At 42.0% G+C, this 20,784-nt stretch overlaps 1 protein-coding gene across 1 annotated transcript in view; it reads left to right on the forward strand.

Moving 5' to 3' along the window:
• SMC1B (structural maintenance of chromosomes 1B) overlaps positions 1-20,784 on the forward strand; it is a 191,437-nt gene that overhangs the window by 101,677 nt on the left and 68,976 nt on the right. The window contains exon 13 of the mRNA XM_089680767.1: positions 14,688-14,825. Coding sequence (XP_089536893.1) covers positions 14,688-14,825 — 138 coding nt within the window. The remainder of the gene's footprint in view (positions 1-14,687; positions 14,826-20,784) is intronic.

Raw genomic sequence — 20,784 nt, forward strand, 5'->3', positions numbered from 1 at the left:
GTGAATGATCTCCAACAAAACGGCCACCTGCACACTGACGGTTTAGCTGCATGACATCACTGGCTCCTCCCTTTGCGTTACATCAGCCAATCACTTGACTTCATCAGGGGATAAGGGGATGACATTACCAGAGTGTCATTTATATGCCAGCATCTATTCAATTCCCATGGAAACTAAGAACATGTGATCACTGCCGCCATTTTCTTGAAGACTAAATGGTCCATCGGCCATTTTAGTGTATGTCTATTGACAGCTACATAAAACAAAGATATTTTTACGGCTGCCATTTTATTGGACCCCTTTCATCAAACATATGAGATCACCATTAAAATCATGTATTAGGTATCAGCATTTATATAGGGAAAAAAATCTAGATAGCTCAGTATAAGAAGTTTGCCAGATCACAAATGATAAAATATTAAAAATTAGCATGTACTGTATATAGGGGAATGTGACATTGCCATTTTCATGGAGTTTAACACAGAACGCATATAAACCCAGCAATATGACAGCATGATAGTAATTCCTATGGGCTTTGGTTATACCGGGATGATGCGTGCAGCTACATGCATCATCCTGGTATCGATTTTTTTAGCATGTGGTCGGCTTTCATGTAAAAACAATCCTAGCTGCTAATTAGCCGCTGGATCGCTTTTACAAGTAGCAGGAAAGGACTTCCCCAACCCTCCTGCCCGTCTTCCAAGGTTTTCTTGGGCTCTCCCGTCCCACAAGGGAACCCAAAAATGCAACCGGCAGTTTGCTGGCTTACAATAGAGCTAATTGGAGACTGAAATGCCTCCAGTCATCTCTATGGTCTAAGAGACCAGAAGCTACGAGGATTTCATAATTTCTGTTTCACCAGATATAAATAGTGCCATTTTGAAATTGGGAAAGCATCTGATCACACCAATCTTAGTGGGATCAGATGCTTTAAGAGCAGAGGAGATATCTAGAGCCTAATAGACCCCAGATTTGTCAGAAGAGAATACCTGTCACTGCCTATTGCTATCACAGTGGATATTTACCTCCCCTTTGATAACAATAAAAGTGATTGGGGAAAAAAACGAAAGCGACAGTGTAAAAATAAAAAAAACAAAATAAATAGTTAAAAAAAAATCACCCTGACCAATGTCCTATTTAATTCCAGTCTCCCTGATAATTTGGCTTTGGCTCACGTGTGTCCCTGGGCCAAGGCCGATCTGTTTCAATTGTGACACCTGGTCCACCCAGTGACTCATAAGCTTAAATCCGTTTCTGAGATACAAAAAGCAGCTCATATGTCATCTCACCAGTACTATGTCTATCTACAGATATGTCACTTTTTCTCCTCCAAAGCACCGTCTTTAACCCTTGAGAAGCCTACTCTCTTTGAATGCATCTGCATTCAGGGTCCTTACCAACAGGGCATAATTTCCTCTACTTACAAGCTGCTTCAAGACGCTTGCCCCTTTTCCATTGATACACACATTTATATGCGCAAATCCTCCAAGGTGATATTGCCTTGGATCAATGGAGTAGGATTTGGGAGGCTGCCTCCAGATCTTCTATTTGTGTAGTATACAAAGAAAACACTTATGTCTTGGTATAAGACCCCTGAAGTTTTCCATGCTCGCAATCTGAGTGTGTCTGCTGGCGATGTGGCGAGGTAACTGGCACTCTCTTCCATATCTTTTGCACTTGCCAACACATTGCACTCTTCTGGAGAGAGGTTGTTAACCTTTTGCAGTCACTTTTACAGGCTTCTATTTCATTTGAGCCTATCCACTTTTTGCTGGGCCTACCTTTCCCAAGCTTCTCCAAATTTGCCAGGAAACTATCCTATGTTTTAACAGCGGCCAGGAGAACCATTCCCATGCATTGGCTTTCTACTATGCCTCCTACATGTTTGGAATTGGTGAAGAATGGAGTACTTTTCTACCTTGCATACTAACTCTATCACCATTTTTGAAGCAGTTTTGGAACCGTGGGATCTTTCCGTTTCCGATTTGCCTACTCAATTGTCTGAAAATGATGGTTAATTCACTGTTATGCACTGATATTGTATGTACCTATATGCAGGGGTGTGGAAATTTTTGAAAAAACTACTTGTCCAGGGACTATATCGGGGCCCCAATCTACTTGTCCCTAATGACAATCTACTTGTCCTGATAAAAAAAATGTTTTTTAACCAAAACCATATTTAAATTGGACGTGATTTTAGGAATGTCGGGGGGCTTTTAAAAACAAAAGAGGCTTTATGGCGACTTAAAGGTGTAATTTTATCATTTCGCTGTTTATCTCCTCCTCCCCTCCCTGCCTCTCTCCAGCACTGCCCCCAGGGAACAGCAGGGAAGGGAGAGACCTTGAAGTGTGATGAACATTGTTTGGCTGCTCATCAGGAAAGGGGAGTGTCGGGCTTTATCACTTTCACTGCCAGAGAATAAAACAGTGGTAGTTCCAATTTTTTATGACGCATGATTTTACCGCAAAATTTTAGAAAGAAATACAAGTAAGTTAATTTTTGGGGCACAAAAAAGCAATAAATTACTCTATTTTTTTGTAAAATATCAAAAACAAGGGTGCAGCGAGTAAATAGATATCCAATTTGTCAAACCTTAAATTTGTGCTCGCTCGTAAAATGGCAACGAACTTCAGTACCCTATATTTTTTATAGGTTGACACATTTAAAGTTCCTTATAGGTCACCAGTTTTGTGTTATGGAGGAGGTCTGGGGCTAGAATTATTGCTCTCATTCTGGCATGCACGGTGATATGTGACATGTGTATCGCAATCAACAGTTTCATGTGTAGGCGCCCCAGCATGTGCTTTTACGTTTGTACGTGCGTATATGTAGGGGTGGGGGCCTCCATTTTTTTTTGGGGGGGTGGTATGTGCTTTGGTGTAACTTTCATTTTTTACTATTAAAATAAAAAAATTTCACTTTTTTTTCCATCACATAGGGGAAAAAGTCCCCTATGTGATGATTTTTGGTGACAGATTCTCTTTGAGAAAGACCCTGCATGTCTCCCCTCTGCTCCACTGAATGTAATGTGGTGCACATCTGCACCATATTACATTCATTCCCAGGGATTGCATTAATCTCTCAACAGGGTCCTGGAAGTGACATCGTAACGTCACTTCTGGGTCAGCACAAGAAGGGGAGGGGAACGGATTGGCCGCTCTTCTCCCTCCTCTCTAGATGACAGCAAGCCGAGACTGCAGATGGGCAAGCGGAGCCCGGGGCACGGAGAGGCTGGCGCTGTGTGAAAGCAATCGGTGGCAGCGCTGCCACCAATTGCTTCACCTGACAGGTGATCCCGCTGCTTGCCTGCAGCAGGGCTAAAGAAGGAAAAGAACTACCTGCCCGGCACCCGAAACTACGTGTCCCGGGCGTCGGGCGATAGGAATCAAACATCCCTGCTATATGCCTCTCATCAATGAGCCTGTTTCTTTGTTCTTTCATTGTGTTGCGATTGTTATTTCACAATTCTATGCAACTCTGTTTGTTGTAAGCTCTTTAAAAGTTAAAAAGTAAATAATAATAATAAAAAAAATAAAAAATCACCTACCATCCCTGTGCTCGCATGCAGGGGTGGACTGACAACTCATGGGGCCCCTGGGCAATAGGGGATCATCTAATGGGGCCCCCTACTGACCCCGGGCCCTCAGACAGTGCCCGAGTTCCCAAATGGTCAGTCCGCCCCTGCTCGCGTTCAAAGGCAAATGCAAGCGGAGGTCCCATGGCGGTATGTAAACAGATTGCACCATGCATGCTAGGTATCACAGCGAACTACAGATTGACGGCAGTAATTTTAGCACTAGACCTCCTGTGCAAATCTAAATTGGTGACCTTTAAAGGCTTTTGAAAGCTTAACCTATGGATATTAAAAATGTATGTAATTTGTCGTCGTTGCACGTTGCATTTTTAAATCAAACAATTGTTTTTTTCTGCATTAAAATTCGAAAAAGTGTATTTTTTCCCAAAAATTTGATTTGAAAAATCGCTGCGCAAATACTGTGTGGCATAAAAATTTTCAACACCCACCATTTTATTCTCTAGAGCCTCTGCTTTAAAAAAATATAGAATGTTTTGGGGTTCAAAGTAATTTTCTAACAAAAAAACTGTTTTTGCAAGTAAACAAAAAGTGGAAGAAAAAGGCTTGGTAATCAAGTGGTTAGAAAAGTGGGTGATATCTGGCAGCAGAAGCTTTTTGGAAAGTAAACACTCAAAGGTATTTTGTATGGTGAGTATTTTGCAGATCTCATTTCTTGCAATAAGTTTTTGGAAAATGAAGAAAGAAAACAAAAATGTATTTTTTTTTATTATTTTTCAAAACCCGTGACAAAAATTATATCTACAAAATACTCACTATGTCTCATATCAAATTCCTTGGGGTGTCTACATTCCAAAAGGGGGTCATTGTGGAGGAAGTTACACCCAACGGTTAAGGATTACACCATTTTCTCTGCACCCCACAAAAGATATGTATTGACTACCTCTTTCTATCACAAAAATATCTCCCTCTTCTCCGCAATGCTACAATAGAACCCATGTTTCTTTCTGACCACCACCCTGTCTCGCTCACCTTGACCTTCTCCGAGTCTCTTCCTTACACAAAAATGTGGCGACTTGACTCATCCCTTCTCACTGACAAATGCCAAACATATTAAATTCAATCCTGTATTCAGACCTTCTTTACAGAAAATTACACACCAGACGTTACTCCCATGACGCAATGGGAGGCCCACAAATGCGTTATCAGAGGTACTTTCTTAGCAATGGCCGCGGCAATTAAAAAAGGGCGTCAAACTAGGACCCTAGAACTTATAAACCAAATCAAACTACTAGAATCGACACATAAACAGTCCCATGCACAGCAAACATATCACAACCTCACCCAGGCTAGATCACTTTCATTAGAAGAACTAGGCCGTAAGGCAAATTCATTCTATCCAACAAACTCTTCTATACACAAGGTAAGAAAAGTGGTAGATATCTGGCTAGAGCTGTTCAATCCAAGAAAGCAGACCTAACGATACACCATATCCGAGACACTCAAGCAAGGTACAGTCTTTTCTAAAATGGAGCAAACAGCAGCCCAGTTTGAGAGCTATTATTCAGGCTTATATAACCTACCTTCTCAGACACATACAGTTGTGTTCAAAATAATAGCAGTCAGACATCACTAACCTGATCAATCACTGTTTTTGCTAGAAATGATATTTCTACATGGCAAATAATTTACTAGCAGGTGTAGTAGAGTAATAGAAGTCCAACAGACCCCACAGTCATAACATGCATGCTGCTGATTCTGTGTAATTGAATCACTAATTGAAAGGGGCATGTTCAAAATAATAGCAGTGTGGAGTTCTATTAGTGAGGTCATTCATTCTTTGAAAAACAGGTGGAAATTATTGCCCTTATTTAAGGAAGGAAGGCAGCAAATGTTGTACATGCTGGTTACAGTGCATTTCTCTGAAATTCTGAGGAAAATGGGTCGTTCCAGACATTGTTCAGAAGAACAGCGTACCTTGATTAAAAAGTTGATTGGAGAGGGGAAAACATATAAAGAAGTGCAGAAAATGATAGGCTGCTCAGCTAAAATGATTGCAAATGCTTTAAAATGGCAACCAAAACCTGAAAGACGTGGAAGAAAGCAAAAAACTACCATTCAAATGGATAGAAGAATAGCCAAAATGGCAAGGACTAGGCCAACAATCAGCTCCAGGAAGATCAAAGAAGGTCTAAAGTTACCTGTGAGTACTGTTACAATTAGAAGACGCCTATGTGAAGCCAAGCTATCTGTAAAAAGCCCCCGCAAAGTCCCACTGTTGAAAAAAAGACGTGCTGAAGAGGTAACAATTTGCCAAAGAGCACATTGACTGGCCTAAAGAGAAATGGCGCAACATTTTATGGACTGATGAAAGTAAGATTGTTCTTTTTGGGTCTAGTGGCCGGAGACAGTTTGTCAGACGACCCCCAAACTCTGAATTCAAGCCACAGTGCACTGTAAAGACAGTGAAGCATGGTTGCGCAAGCCTCATAATATAGGGATGTTTCTCATACTACGGTGTTGGGCCTATTTATCGCATACCAGGGATCATGGATCAGTTTGAATACATCAGAATACTTGAAGAGGTCATGCTGCCTTATGCTGAAGAGGAAATGCCCTTGAAATGGGTGTTCCAACAAGACAACGACCCCAAACACACCAGTAAACGTGCAACATCTTGGTTCCAGACCAACAAGATTGACGTTATGGAGTGGCCAGCCCAATCCCCGGATCTTAATCCAATAGAAAACTTGTGGGGTGACATCAAACATGCAGTTTCTGAGGCAAAACCAAGAAATAGAGAAGAACTGTGGAATGTAGTCCAATCATCCTGGGCTGGAATACCTGTTCACAGGTGCCAGAAGTTGGTTGACTCCATGCAACACACAGCAATTCTCAGAAACAGTGGTTAGACAACTAAATATTAAATAGTGATTCAAAGGAAAGCAAAATCTTCAAACATTTTTCAGTTGATATAGTGAATGTTTGAGTTTGTAAAGAAGAATACAAACACTGCTATTTTTTTGAACAGTCTAATATTCACTTTTCTTCAATTTTTTTAGAGGAACAACACAAATTTGATATATTTTTTTTCATGTTTTGATTTGGAATAGAATGTATAGTGTTCCCAATGCATTTGTGTGTATGGAAATAAAAGCTATTAGAAGGATTTTGAGCTTTATTCACATTTTTCAACACACTGCTATTATTTTGAACACAACTGTATGAATACGGCCCCGCTTACTAGAAATCGCATGATCAGGGGTTTTTTTCAACAATATTGTCCAAAACGTATTTCAGATTCATCAGCTACCGAGTTAGAAAAACCTTTATCTGGAAAAGAATTGCGACTAGCAATCACACAACTCAAATCTGGAAAGAACCCGGGCCCGGATGGGTTCACAGCGGCGTATTATAAAACGTTCCACGCGCAACTCAGATCCGTATTTAAGAGCTTTCAATTCCCTAATGTCTCCTACTCCCCAAACTACCATCATATTAGAGACTCACATCACGGTCATCCCAAAGGATGGCAAGGATGTCACATCGGTTACCAATTACTGCCCTATCTCTCTACTAAAAGTGGACCTGAAGATATTCGCTAAGATACTAGCCAATCGCCTTCTCCCCTTCTTAAATGCTTTAATCTCTAAGGACCAAGTGGGATTTGTCCCTGGTAGGGAAGCCAGGGATAATACCATTAAGGCATTGAACCTGCATCACTGGCTCACCTCCAACTTCACAAAACATCCTGGGGTTTTTCTGTCCCTTGACGCAGAGAAGGCATTCGACAGGGTGGCCAGGGACTACATGGAAGCAGTCCTCCAATCTATAGGATTACGTACTATGTTGAACTATATAATGTCTCTCTACACTACACCCACTGCGAGAATCTGTGTCAACAGTCACCTGTCAAATGCCTTCTCTGTCCACAATGGAACGCGACAGGGCTGTCCCTTATCCCCAATACTCTTCGTACTGACCTTTGAACCCATGTTATGCTGGCTCAGAGCTAATGAGGATATAAAAGGTATTGTGGTCTCTAATAATCTTACCTATAAGCTAGTGGCTTTTGTTGATATTCTCCACTTCCTCACAGAGCCACTTGTTACTCTCCCTAATCTGTTGCAAGATTTTCAACTATTTCACTCTTTATCTAACTTCAAGATAAACTTCACAAAATCCAATGCGCTTAACATTTCACTCCCCACGCACATAGTAACTCAATGCCAGACGAATTTCTCGTTTAAGTGGCAGTCTGATTCCTTCGCCTACCTGGGCATCCAAGTACCTACTACCTTGAGCGACCTCTATTCTAAAAAATGTTTGTCCGTTCTTCGTGTTATCCAAAGCGATTTACATAAATGGGACAAATCACACTTCTCCTGGTCTGGACGCGCAGCTATTTTAAAAAGGAACGTCTTGATGCGCTTTCTTTATATTCTCCAAACCATCCCCATCAAATTGCCTCTGACATTCTTCGCTACTTACCGTCAAGCTTGTACTTCCTTTTTGTGGTCCACGCGCCATCCGAGAATACGATACAACTAATCCTTCCCAAATCAAAGGGTGGAATTGGACTCCCTGATTTGCGCAATTATTGCTAGGATTGCAGACTGGAATGTACACGCACGTCTGAAGGACGAGCTCAAGGCCTCCTTCACATCACTATTGTTGCTGTGGATCTCCCTCAAAAGCTTACCAACATCACTCTGGCAACATCCTCTTATTGGCCCCACTTTGCTTAACTTCTGGGACGTGGCGCCCAAAGTCGCTCTTTCTTCCATACCGGGACCTATAACACCGATCCGCCTGAACTCAGAATTCCCTCCTGGAATGTCTCAACAATTCTTGGTAAAATCTTGGCCGCACCCACAAATCAGAGCCTCTCATTTTTTCAGAGCTGGATGTGTCCTTGACTATGCAATTCTCTCTTCCCAAATGAACTCCTTGTCCTTTACTTTTTGGTGCTGTGCTCAAATTTGCCACTTTCTCTGGGCCATAGATGACTCCCGGTCCATTTCTCGCTCATTGTCCCCTTTTGAATCCATCTGATCTCATTCCTTGCCACAACACCACGTAATTTCTCAAGTACACGTACTGCTCTATGCTGATATCTCTGCAGACTTCGATAAACTTTGTCTATCTTGGGAAAGAGATCTCAATCTAGACCTTTCCGGAGACCAATGGGAACACATTTTTGCTACCGCACATAAGTGCTCCATTAATGTCACGACCCAAGAAAACTCTTACAAAATCTTGTCACGTTTGGTATAGAACCCCCACACAGATCCATAGATTCCACTCGGAGACAACCAACTTATGTTGGAGATGTAACAAGGAACCAGGTACACTTATACACCTCTGGGTCGTGTCCGCTGATTCAATCATACTGGTCAGAAATCCACGAAGTTCTCTCAAGTGACCACATACACGTTGGACTACACCTCAGTACAACTTCTCTTGCGCCATTCCTCCATTCCCGCCAAAACGTATTGTAAATCGCTAGTGATGCATATGATTAATGCAGCAAAACTATGCATACCAGTCCACTGGAATTCCACCTACCTTCCTTCTCTATTGAATGGCTTGTTAGATTGGGTAAAATTGAAGAAATGGAAGAACTGATACACATTGCTAACGATACCCCTGTGAATTTCTCTAAAATATGGGCATGCTGGACCCATTTCAAGTCAACTGATCAGTTCCGTCAACTGACAAAGGCCACATCCTAAATGCATTTTCTATTTAATACACCCCTCTGCTACAGACCCCCCCTGCCAGTATAGAGGCCACTGAATGCATTCCCTGTACCTTCACATCTGTCTTGGGACAGACTAGATGGGGTACTAACGTTGTTGGGCCTTACCTTGCCGGACTGTGAACCTCCTTGCCATCCCTGGTTCTCTTTCCCGCAACACCTTCCACCGCTAGTCCTATTCCCTACTTAACATACCCCCTAACTTTACCCTTACCCGTATAACCCTCCCCCCTACCCCTTTTTTTTCCCTCTCTTTCCCTTCTCTTCCTTCCCCCCCTTCCTCCTCCTTCCCTCCTTGGCCATCTATCTACTTTCTCTTGTCTTCCACTACTTTTTTAGCACCATCCCACTGTTTACTACTTACTTACCTCCCTCTACTCGGCAATTGACTTTTTTCCTTTGAACGGAAACTCACCTATGTTACATTTACTTCATGGAATGATGTCTACACTTCACTGAAGCCATGTGTATCAATTTATCAAAAGGGTTTTGATAGCTGGCTACACATGCCATAGTACACAGTCCCCCCTGCCACATTTGCACATTACCATACAAAACAGATATTTCCTTTGGGATTCATGGTATGTCCTTGTTATCCTGTATAACATACTGTGTTATAATAACATACATATAACAATCTGTGTTATTGATGCTGGATCTTTGATCATATGTCGCTTCATATTTACTCTGCAATGTATTCTGAGAAATGTACACTGCTTCTTATTGTTGTTACGACTTTTTTCAATAAAATGTTATTAGAACAAAAAGGGGTCATTTGGGGGGTTGTTTGTACTATCCTGGCTTTTCAGGGTCTCCGAAACTGTGATCGGAAGTGATATGAGGAAATATGCCGTTTGATGGCCTGGAGGTGTTCATTGGATTTGGGGGGGGGGGGGGTATATGTGGCTAGGTGGCAAAAATCTCTCACACGTGGTATCCTCATACTCGGGAGAAATAGCAAAATGTGTTTTGGGATGTTATTCCACATATACCCATGGCGTGCACAGTATATCATTTAAGTGACAGTTTTGTGTAAAACAATTGTCATTTTCCAAAAACTTGTGGCAAAAAGTAAAATGTTCCATGGATTCAACATGCCTCTCGGCAAATTCCTACTACTTTCCAAACAAAGGGTAATTGGGGGGGGGGGGGGTTGTACTGCTCTGGAATTTTAGCACCTCAAGAAATGTGATGATAGGCAGTCAGAAAGTAAAGCTGTGTAAATTCCAATGTATATACCATAGTTTGTAGATGCTGTAACTTTCACACAAACCAATTAATATACATGTATTGGGATTTTGTTTACCAAAGACATACAGCAGAATACATTTTGGTCTAAATTTATGACTAACTTTGAGTTTACTATATATTTTTTATAAATAAAAGTAAACAAATACCAACTTTTTTTTTTTCTAAATTTTCAGTCTTTTTTCGTTTATATATTAAAGAATAAAAAACCCATTGGTGATAAAATACCACCAAAGGAAAGCACTATTTGTGTGAAAACAAAGGACATGAATTTTGTTTGGGTACAGCATTGTATGACCGCGCAATTACCAGTTGAAATAGCTCAGTCTGGAATAGCAAAAAATGACCTGGTCATTAAGGGGGTAAATCATCTGGAGGGCAAGTGGTTAAAGAGCCATGCATACATAAACCAAAGTGTGGCAATGGAATCAAAAATTCTTATAGTGAAAAAAGTATGTTTATCCATATAGGATTATATAGAGATAAAAGATGTAGTTGGAATCCCCCTATGATGCACTTTTTTAAAGGGCCATACGCGCACATATTACATGATGATATTCTCCAGTATCAACTATCCCCCCATTGAGAGAGAAAGAAAGGTGTAGTATAAATATAGACCTAAATGACCTCTAGGTGCTAGTAGGGGGAAGAATGTAACATAAATGTTTACCTAAAAAGAGTTTTACTAGAAACGGAAAGAATGTGGCATATATGTGTGCCTTAATAAACTATATGTTCCTACTAATCCTTGATAAAGCAGGAAATATTGAAGTCAATGTTGAGACCTTTTGAAGCTAATGTTTGCATTTAATAAATCCACTTTGACTCCATCTGACTAAGCCTACGTATCTTATGGCTTCTCCTCCAGTCTTTTCTATATTTTTCTAAGCCCCAAAAAGACAGAAGGGATGTTGTGATGTAATGCAAAATGTTTTGATAAATTTTGATTTTTTAAACCTTTTGAGATGTTGTACATCTGTATTCTTTTCATTAGTGGTCTCTTTGTTCGCCCAATATATTGTTTACCCCAAGGGCATGCCATGCCATATACAACTCCCTCTGTCTGGCATGTGACAAAGAAGAGCAAGTCATCTGCATAACCTGTGACTTTATTATTGGTCTTACCGACCTCTAGGCCTGCAATATCAGGGTTGGCTTGAATGCACCATATCCAGGGTTCCAGTGTCAAACTAAAGATTAAAGCGGTAGTAAACCACGGAAAAATAAATTCTAAAAAAAATCTTCTTCCTGCAAGCTAAGAGCATATTGTGCTAGTATGCATCACATAATAGCACATTATGAATTACTTACCTGAAAACGAAGCCCTCCAGCAGAGCGCTGTCACGGCTCCCCGAGGCTCCCATCTTCACCTGGTCTTCCTTCCAGATTTGTGGGTTGCGGCCATCTGATTGGCTGGGTCACAACGTCATTACTCCCGCGCATGCGTGAAAGGAGTTTTGGCGGTGGCATGGCTCTCTCAATATATGGCACACCGTTCCTTGAGAGCACAGTGCGCATGGGCCGGTGACATCACCAGCGGTTCCAGAGTAAATATCTCCAAAATGGTGCATGTGTAGGAGATATTTACAATACCTGCAGATAAGCCTTATTAAAGACTTACCTATAAGTAAAATATTAATAAAGGAATTTACTTACACTTTTAAGAGGAGAGAGGGCATACCCAGCGTAGTCCATTTGATAGCAGGAAATTATGTGCAGCTCATAGGATTAGTATCATGCTGTCATATTGCTGGGTTTATATGAATTCTGTGTTAAACCCCAAGACAATGGCAATGTCACATTCCCCTATATACAGTACATGGCGATTTTTTTAATATTTTATCATTTGCTATCTGGAAAAATTCCTATATAGAGCTATCTAGACTTTTTCCCCCGTATAAACGCTGATTCCTAACGCATTATTTTAATGTTGATCTGTTATATGTTTGGTGAAAGGTCTCTAATACAATGGCGGCCGTGAAAATATTTTTGTTTTGATGTAGCTGTCAATTGGCATTCACTAAAATGGCCAACGGACCATTTAGTCTTCAAGAAAATGGCAGCAGTGATCACATGTTCTTAGTTTCCATGGGAATTGAATAGATGCTGGCATATAAATGACCCTCTGTTAGTGCTGGCCCCTTATCCCCTGATGAAGTTGCGTGATTGGTTGACATAACGCGTAGGGAGGAGCCAGTAATGTGACACTGCTAAAGCAGAAGTGTTCAGGTGGTCATTTTGTTGGAGGTCATCCACACTATGAATCTGGATACTGAAATACACCAGTTATAGTGTGCTTTACAAGTTGAGTATATTTTAATAAAATATTGTTACCCACACGGAGAACACTATATATCTTATTATTTTTTGGAAAGAATCTCGTGTATACCACAGGTTTGCGGAGGATGGAGGTGGATTGAAATCACCAGCGGAGAGGAGAAGGAGAGAGCAACTGTAATAAAGGAGACCCCATTATGAGGGGAAGGCGCATGAGACCTAATTGTGGATCAAAGCATCACGGTGAGAGCTTATGGAAATAGGTAATGGAAGATATGCATGTGGTGATAAGAAGTTAAAAGTGGAGAATATATAAACGCACTAAAGAACCAAGTTTTTTCACACAATATATAAGGACTATTGTGGAAATTGTATTTCATACAGACATTTGTATATTTATTTCATCATGTTTTATTTTTATATATGTGACAAAAAAAGAATGAATTACTTTTATATTGGTCCACAGACCCGATTCATCAAATGCCCATGTTTTCTGCTGTTACAAATACTGTATGCCCAGCAAGGACCAGCAGCCTTCTGGTAAATCGCTGGACTTTTGAGTTTTTATACCAAGCTGATACAGTGTGAGCTGGAGTTTGGCTTCAATTTGTTAATGTATTTAAGTTGGCTAGTACAGCTAGCATCCTCCCAGATTAACAGTTTTGCTGTCCAAAGTTGCCCCTGATTTTGGTTTTGGGTTTAATACTGTCCTAATGCATAGAATGCAAAAAAAAAATATTCTGCCTTTAGAACCACTTTAATAGTGTGTAAACAGTTGGAGCAGACTTTAAAGTGGTTCAGCTTTGCCCATCTGCATCTCTCTTTTCTACCCTCTTCCTGTATTCACAGGAAACAGGAGGCAACAGTGGGCGCCATTGGCTCCTGCTGCTATCAATTAAATATTGTGGGGGGGCGAACCACTCTGTGTGTGTCTATGAAGTGCACCTGCAAAGGTGCCCCCACAGCAGCCAGCTAGCTATGGGGGCAATTACAGAAGAAGAGGGGACAGCATCGGTGGGGAACCCCAGGAGAAGGAGATAAGATGCCACTGTGTGCAAACCCATTAAACAGAGAAGGTAATTATAACATGTTTATTATTTTAAGTGAAAAAAAAAAACAGCCTTTACAATGACTTTAATATGTAGGGCCTGTTTTTGACAATGTTATTTTGTAGTTGAAGAAGCTTGAGAAGGTCTCCAACTCTTGATGGAGGCCTGGGATGGAATGTTGCGGTTTGGTGACAAAGAAGAGCAAGTCATCTGCATAAGCTTTGACTTTATTATTGGTTTTACTGACCTCTAGGCCTTTAATAGGTTGACTTGATTGCTCCATATCTGGGGTTCCAGTGTCAAAATAAAGATTAGGAGGGAGAGAGGACATCCCCAGCGTAGTCCATTTTATAGCAGGAAATCTGGTAAAATGTCTTTACTTACATTCACCGCCATTTTTACCTACAGTATGTGCTATGAATATACTTTCACAGTTGGCGTTAAACATGCATCAGTACTTTCAGGCACCTGCCAAACAACTGAAAACCTTTAAAAAGTCCCATTCTATGAACAGTCTGCAGTAGCTACTGCATAACTGCCAAGGGCTATGAAAAATCCAAGCCATTATCTAAGATAAGGTGGTCTAACAATTTGCTGTAATGTAGATTGCTTAACTTTTGTAAGCAGTAAAGGTATGTCTCTGATGACCAATACAACAATAGTGTGGCTGATTTTAGAAAATAACTTACACCCCTTGCACAGTAATGATCTAATGCAGTAAGTCACTACAGTAAACAGCCTCTGTGAATATGAAAACAGAAAGATTATTGTGAGCTTGCATGCAGTATCCTTTTTTATTTATTTTTTTATTTTGATTAGGAGCTAATGAAGTTAAAGAGAAAGGAGAGTGATTTAAAGCAGCTTCATGCTCAATCACAAGGAACCCAGACCCGACTCAAATATTCTCAAAGTGAACTAGAAGTCATAAGGAAGAAAAATCTTGCCAGTTGCTTTGCGGTAATAAAATACAGCCTTGCTACCTTTTCTGTTTCCAGCATTGTTTTCTTTTGCATACAAGTAGTAATTATACACTGCTCAAAGAAATTATAGGAACACTTTGAAAACACAGCAGATCTCAATAGAAAAAAATGTCATGCTGGATATCTATACTGATATGGACTGGGTAATGTGTTAGGAACGTAATGATACCCCATCGTTTGATGGAAATGAAAATTATCAGCCTACAGAGGGCTGAATTCAAAGACACAGAAAATCAAAGTGAAAAAATGATTCAGCAGGCTAGTCCATTTTGCTGAAATTTCATTGCAGCAACTCAGAATTTGTACTCAGTAGTTTGTATGGCCCCCATGTGCTTGTATGCATGGCTGAAACCATCGGGGCATGCTCCTAATGAGATGACAGCTGGTGTCCTGGGATATTTCCTCCCAGATCTGGACCACGGCATCACTGAGCTCCTGTACAGTTTGAGGTGCAACCTGGCAGCGTCAGATGTACCGAAACATGATATCCCAGAGGTGTCCTATTGGATTTAGGTCAGGCGAGCGTGGGGGCCATTCAATGGTTTAATTCCTTCATCATCCATGAACTGCTTGCATACTCTCGCCACATGAGGCCGTGCATTGTCGTGCGCCAGGAAGAACCCAGGACCCACTGCACCAGCGTAGGGTCTGACAATGGGTCCAAGGATTTCATCCCGATACCTAATGGCAGTTAGGGTGCCATTGTCTAGCCTGTAGAGGTCTGTGCCTCCCTCCATGGATATGACTCCTCAGACCATCACTGACCCACCACCTAAACGGTCATGTTGAACGATGTTACAAGCAGCATAATGTTCTCCACGGCTTCTCCAGACCCTTTCATGTCGGTCACATGTGCTCAGGGTGAACCTGCTCTCATCTGTGAAAAGTGCAGGGTGCTAGTGGCGGACCTGCCAATTCTGGCGTTCAGTGGCAAATGCCAATCGAGCTCTATGGTAGCGGGCAGTGAGCCCAGGGCCCACTAGAGGACGTCAGGCCCTCAGACCACCCTCATGAAGTCTGTTTCTGGTTGTTTGACCAGAGACATTCACACCAGTGGCCTGCTGGAGGTCATTTTGTAGGGCTCTGGCAGTGCTCATCCTGTTCCTTCTTGCACAATGGGTTAAGGACCTTCTGCAGCCCTGTCCAGCTTTCCTAGAGTAACTGCCTGTCTCCTGGAATCTCCTCCATGTTCTTGAGACTGTGCTGGGAGACACAGCAAATCGTCTGACAATGGCATGTATTGATGTGCCATCCTGGAGGAGTTGGACTGCCTGTGCAACCTCTGTAGGGTCCACGTATTGCCTCATGTTACCAGTAGTGACACCAACCCTAGCCAAATGCAAAACTAGTGAAAAACGGTCAGAAAAGATGAATAGGGATAAAAATGTTAGTGGCCTTCACCTGTAAAACCATTCCTGTTTTGGGGATCATCTCATTGTTGCCCATCTAGTGCACCTGTTGTTAATTTCATTAACACCAAAGCAGTTGAAACTGGTTAACAACCCCCTCTGCTACTTAACTGACCAGATCAATATCCCAGGAGTTTAATTGACTTGATACTATACTCTGATTAAAAAGTGTTCCTTTAATTTTTTTTGAGCAGTGTATAATCAAATTTAGAACGTTCATTCCAGAATTTCTGATCCCGAAAATTCTGCCATTTAGCAGCTGCTAGAAGATAATTGTTGTAATTTTGCAGGCACAAGCAAATTTTAAAGCTTGACATGTTGGGTATTTATTTACTCGATGAAACCTCCTCTTTTATATTTTAGCAAAATTTGGGTAATCTGTTGTGTTTTTTTTGCCCTTTAATTAACTTAAATATATTTTTACTGAAAGTTTGCACTTAATAAATTGTTGTGCAAATATCATGTGACATAAAAAATTGGACGTAACGTTTAAATCTCCAGGGTCTCTGCTTTCAGAAGATAAATAATGTTTGGGGTGTTTTAACTAATCTTCAGGCCTAAAATGATATTTTTAAATGTATGCAAACATATGCTTTGGAGAACCTCTTGGTTCAGGGAACGCGGTCGATAGAGGAACGGAAGTTGCTGATCAACATCCTGACACTTTGGGTGCAGCTGGACAATACCACTACAGTGGCATGAGCAACCATCGAGGAGGGGCAAGAAGTCATGCTGCACAGATAGAATTGAACTTAAATTTGGCTTAGGCAAAATGTTACATTCTTGCCTTCTCCGCTGTCCTCATTCCCAGCCTAAAAGATTGGATGGCAGATTTTGGCCATTAACAGCTGAGTCTGATGGAGCAGGTCTTTCTGCCAGAAAAATTAGAAAAGGTTTTTCTGCAGTAGTAGATGCCAGATGTGAAATTCTTGGTGTCCAGATCAGCAACAAACTGGATACGTTTGTGTGCCATACCAGGCAATCTCTGGTCATTGTTGTGGATGCTCTGGTGACTCCCTGTAATCAATTTTGTTTGATCTATGCCTTCCGTCCACTTCAACTGAGGTGTTTCAGAGAACCTTTTGGTTCAGGGAACACGGTTGATAGAGGAACGGAAGTTGCTGATCAACATCCTGACACTTTGGGTGCAGTTGGACAATACCACTACAGTGGCATGAGCAACCATCGAGGAGGGGCAAGAAGTCATGCTGCACAGATAGAATTGAACTTAAATTTGGCTTGGGCAGAATGTTACATTCTTGCCTTCTCCGCTGTCCTCATTCCGAGCCTAAAAGATTGGCTGGTAGATCTTGGCCATTGACAGCTGAGTCTGATGGAGCAGGTCTTTCTGCCAAAAACATTAGAAGAGATTTTTCTGCAGTAGGAGATGCCAGATGTGAAATTCTTGGTGTCCAGATCAGCAACAAACTGGATAAGTGTGTGTGCCATACCAGGCAATCTCTGGTCATTGTTGTGGATGCTCTGGTGACTTCCTGGAATCAATTTTCTTTGATCTATGCCTTCCCTCCACTTCAACTGCATTTCCTCACTTGTTACACGGGATAAAAGAGTGTGTTACAGTGATGCTGCTCACACTGACATGGCCAAGAATAACGTGCTATGCAAACATGTTAGACCTCTGGGCAGCCAAGATTACCTCTGGGCTCTTCCAGATTATCTGAACCTGCTGTTTCAGGGTCCGATATTCCATCCTGCTTTGTGGTCTCTGACCTTGAAGACTTGACTGTTGAAGTGTAGGTCTTGAGATAGACAAGTGTTTCAGACTCTGTTTCCTACCGTTCTCAAGGCTGGAAAAGTACATCTCCAGGAAGGTGTACCATTGTATTTTGGAGGCTTGTTTCATTTGGTGTGGAATTCATAAGTTCCATCCTTGACAGTATGTCATGGGTTGAATTCTAGATTTTCCCCAGTCTTGTCTGGAGATGTCCTTGACTTTGAGAGCCATCAAGGGACCTATTATGTCTCATTCCTTGGTCAAAAAAGTTGATCAAGGTGTCACTTGGATAGCTCCTTCTGTGCGAACCCCCTCTATCTCAGTGGGACCTTAAAGCATATCTAAACCAAAAATATATTACTTTGCAACTTACTAGTCCTTGGTGTGGCAGCTGTATTTGTTTTCTTTTTTCATGCTTTTTTTTTTTGCTTTATTTTCACATGGCAATTCTGCAAATAACGCTTTTCCTGTCCCTGGGTGTCTGCATCACTTCCCAGCTGTATCTGTACAGAGAGCCATGGGTGTCACCCAAGACCGCTCTCATGATATGAACTACAAACATGTCCGTATCATTTCATATATATTACATGGGGGGCAGGGTATTTGGTAGTTTACAGAAGATAGCCAGGAAGGAAGATTGTCTTTGGTGTAGCTCATATGAAGTGACACGACACTTTATTTCTGGCAAGATCAGGTATTTTCTAGACTTGCTGAAAATTTTCTTAGCTTGAAAAGAAAACTAATTCAGCCAGCACACTGAAGGACTGTAAGCTACAAAATATTACATTGTTGTATTTGGGTTTAACAATCCCTTAAAGCGGAACTTCACTCAAAAGGGGAAGTTAAGCTTTTTTGCCTCCCCCCCCGTCACATTTAGGACCTTTTGGGGGTGGAGGGGGACGTGGGTACCTGGTTTTGACACTCTCACCTCCGTTCAGCTGCACTGCGACGATGTGAGCTGAAAGTTTGGCCCCCCTCCTTGCCCCACAGCCTTCTGGGATACTTCACAGGTCCCAGAATACTGCGGGACCATTCACAAAGCGCAGCACGCTTTGCGCATGTGCAATAGGAGACAGGCTGTGGCTGCGGTTTCCCTTACTGAAGATGCTGGCACCCAAAGCCGATTGAAGAATCAGGTCAGGGTGAGGACATTGCTGGATCCCTGGACAGTCAAGTGTCCTTATAGTAAGTAGTTTAATTTTTTTAGGGAGCCTGGTGCTCTGCTTTAACTTGGTGTGTCGGTTTTGCAGTCTACTTTCTGAGTGATTCCTTTGCTGCTTCTTATGCACAAGGTTGTCTTTTTGTTGACCGTTAACTTTGCTGGCAGGGTCTCATAGTTGGCTGCACTTTCTTGCAAGCAATGTTTCCTGGTTCTTCACTAGAATGCAGTGGTGTTGAGAACTCAGTCTTCTTTCTTATCCAAGGCTGTTTCTTTGTTTCACTTGAATCAGGACATTGTGTTACTATCCTGTTACTAATCCTAAGCATTCAAAACAAAGGGTTCTTCATGTTCACGCTGCTTGTGTTTATTTGAAGCACATAACTTTTTTTGTCAACAGTCCAATTCCCTGTTCTGCCTGAAGGACCTCCTAAGGGTCAGTCTGCTTCTAAGTCCACTATTTCTAGTCGGATTTGTCAACTAATTTCTCAGGCCTAGGTGATCAAAGGCAAGGTTTCTCCTTTCCTGGTTAAGGCCCATTCCACTAGGTGTGTCAATGTTTCTAGGCCATTCAGCATCAAGCTTCTATAGTCAAGTTTGTACCGTTGTTCTCTAGTCTTCTCGTCACACATTCACAAAGTTCTACCAGGTTGATGTTTTTGCCTTTGCCAGGAGTTTTGTAAGAGGGTTCTCTCTTTTCTGTTTGGGGATTTTAAGCTCGTTGGCCTTATTAAAATTATGAGTAAGCCAGTACTATATCAGTATTAATTAAAATCAACCATGTGACCCACATGTGCTCCAACTCAGTGCAACAATATAATAATTATGACAAAACCATATAATAACATTTTAATAGAGATGCAAAGTTCTTAAATAAGCAATAACTGTCTATTTCACACATCACAAGTCAGAAAATTCTTCCACCTTCGTGTTCCCTCCCTCTAAAGCAGCGGTTCTCAACCTGGGGGTCGCGACCCCTTTGGGGGTCGAACGACCATTTCACAGGGGTCGCCTAAGACCACCGGAAAACACATATTTCCGATGGTCTTAGGAACCGAGACACCGCTCCTCTGACTCAGTCGATGTGTGGGCGGGATGATACGCTGCCCTGTCACCTGGCCACACCTCCGGGATCACTCAACAGCTCCGCCTCCTCGCCGCTGATTGGCCACCGGAACTGTAGCTCAGGAGAGGCACACAGGCGGCCAATCACCGGTGAGAAGGTAGAGCTTGGAGAGGAGGAGCCGAGCGGCAGCGTGCGTAGATCTAAGAAGATCGAGGGAGCTGCCGGAGTAAGTGAAGAGGAGAGCGGCCAGAGAAGGAAGACAGCTGACAGGTAAGTGAGAGAGCGAGCCCAGGCTGGAGCAGGGGTCAGCAAGGTAAGTATCATTGGTGTCAGTGGGAGGAATAGTGCCCCATCATTTGTGTCACTAATACCAATGATGGGGCACTATTTCTCCCACCACTGACACCAACGATGGGGCACTATTCCTCCCCCCACTGACACCAACGATGGGGCACTATTCCTCCCCCCACTGACACCAAGAATGGGGCACTATTCCTCCCCCCTGACCCCAATGATGGGGCACTATTTCCCCCTCCACCACACTGACATCAATGATGGGGCACTATT

The sequence above is a fragment of the Staurois parvus genome, unplaced genomic scaffold, assembly GCF_062004578.1.
Source record: "Staurois parvus isolate SC_StPar_1 unplaced genomic scaffold, SC_StPar_1.0 ptg000249l, whole genome shotgun sequence".
In the NCBI taxonomy this organism is placed as follows: domain Eukaryota; kingdom Metazoa; phylum Chordata; class Amphibia; order Anura; family Ranidae; genus Staurois; species Staurois parvus.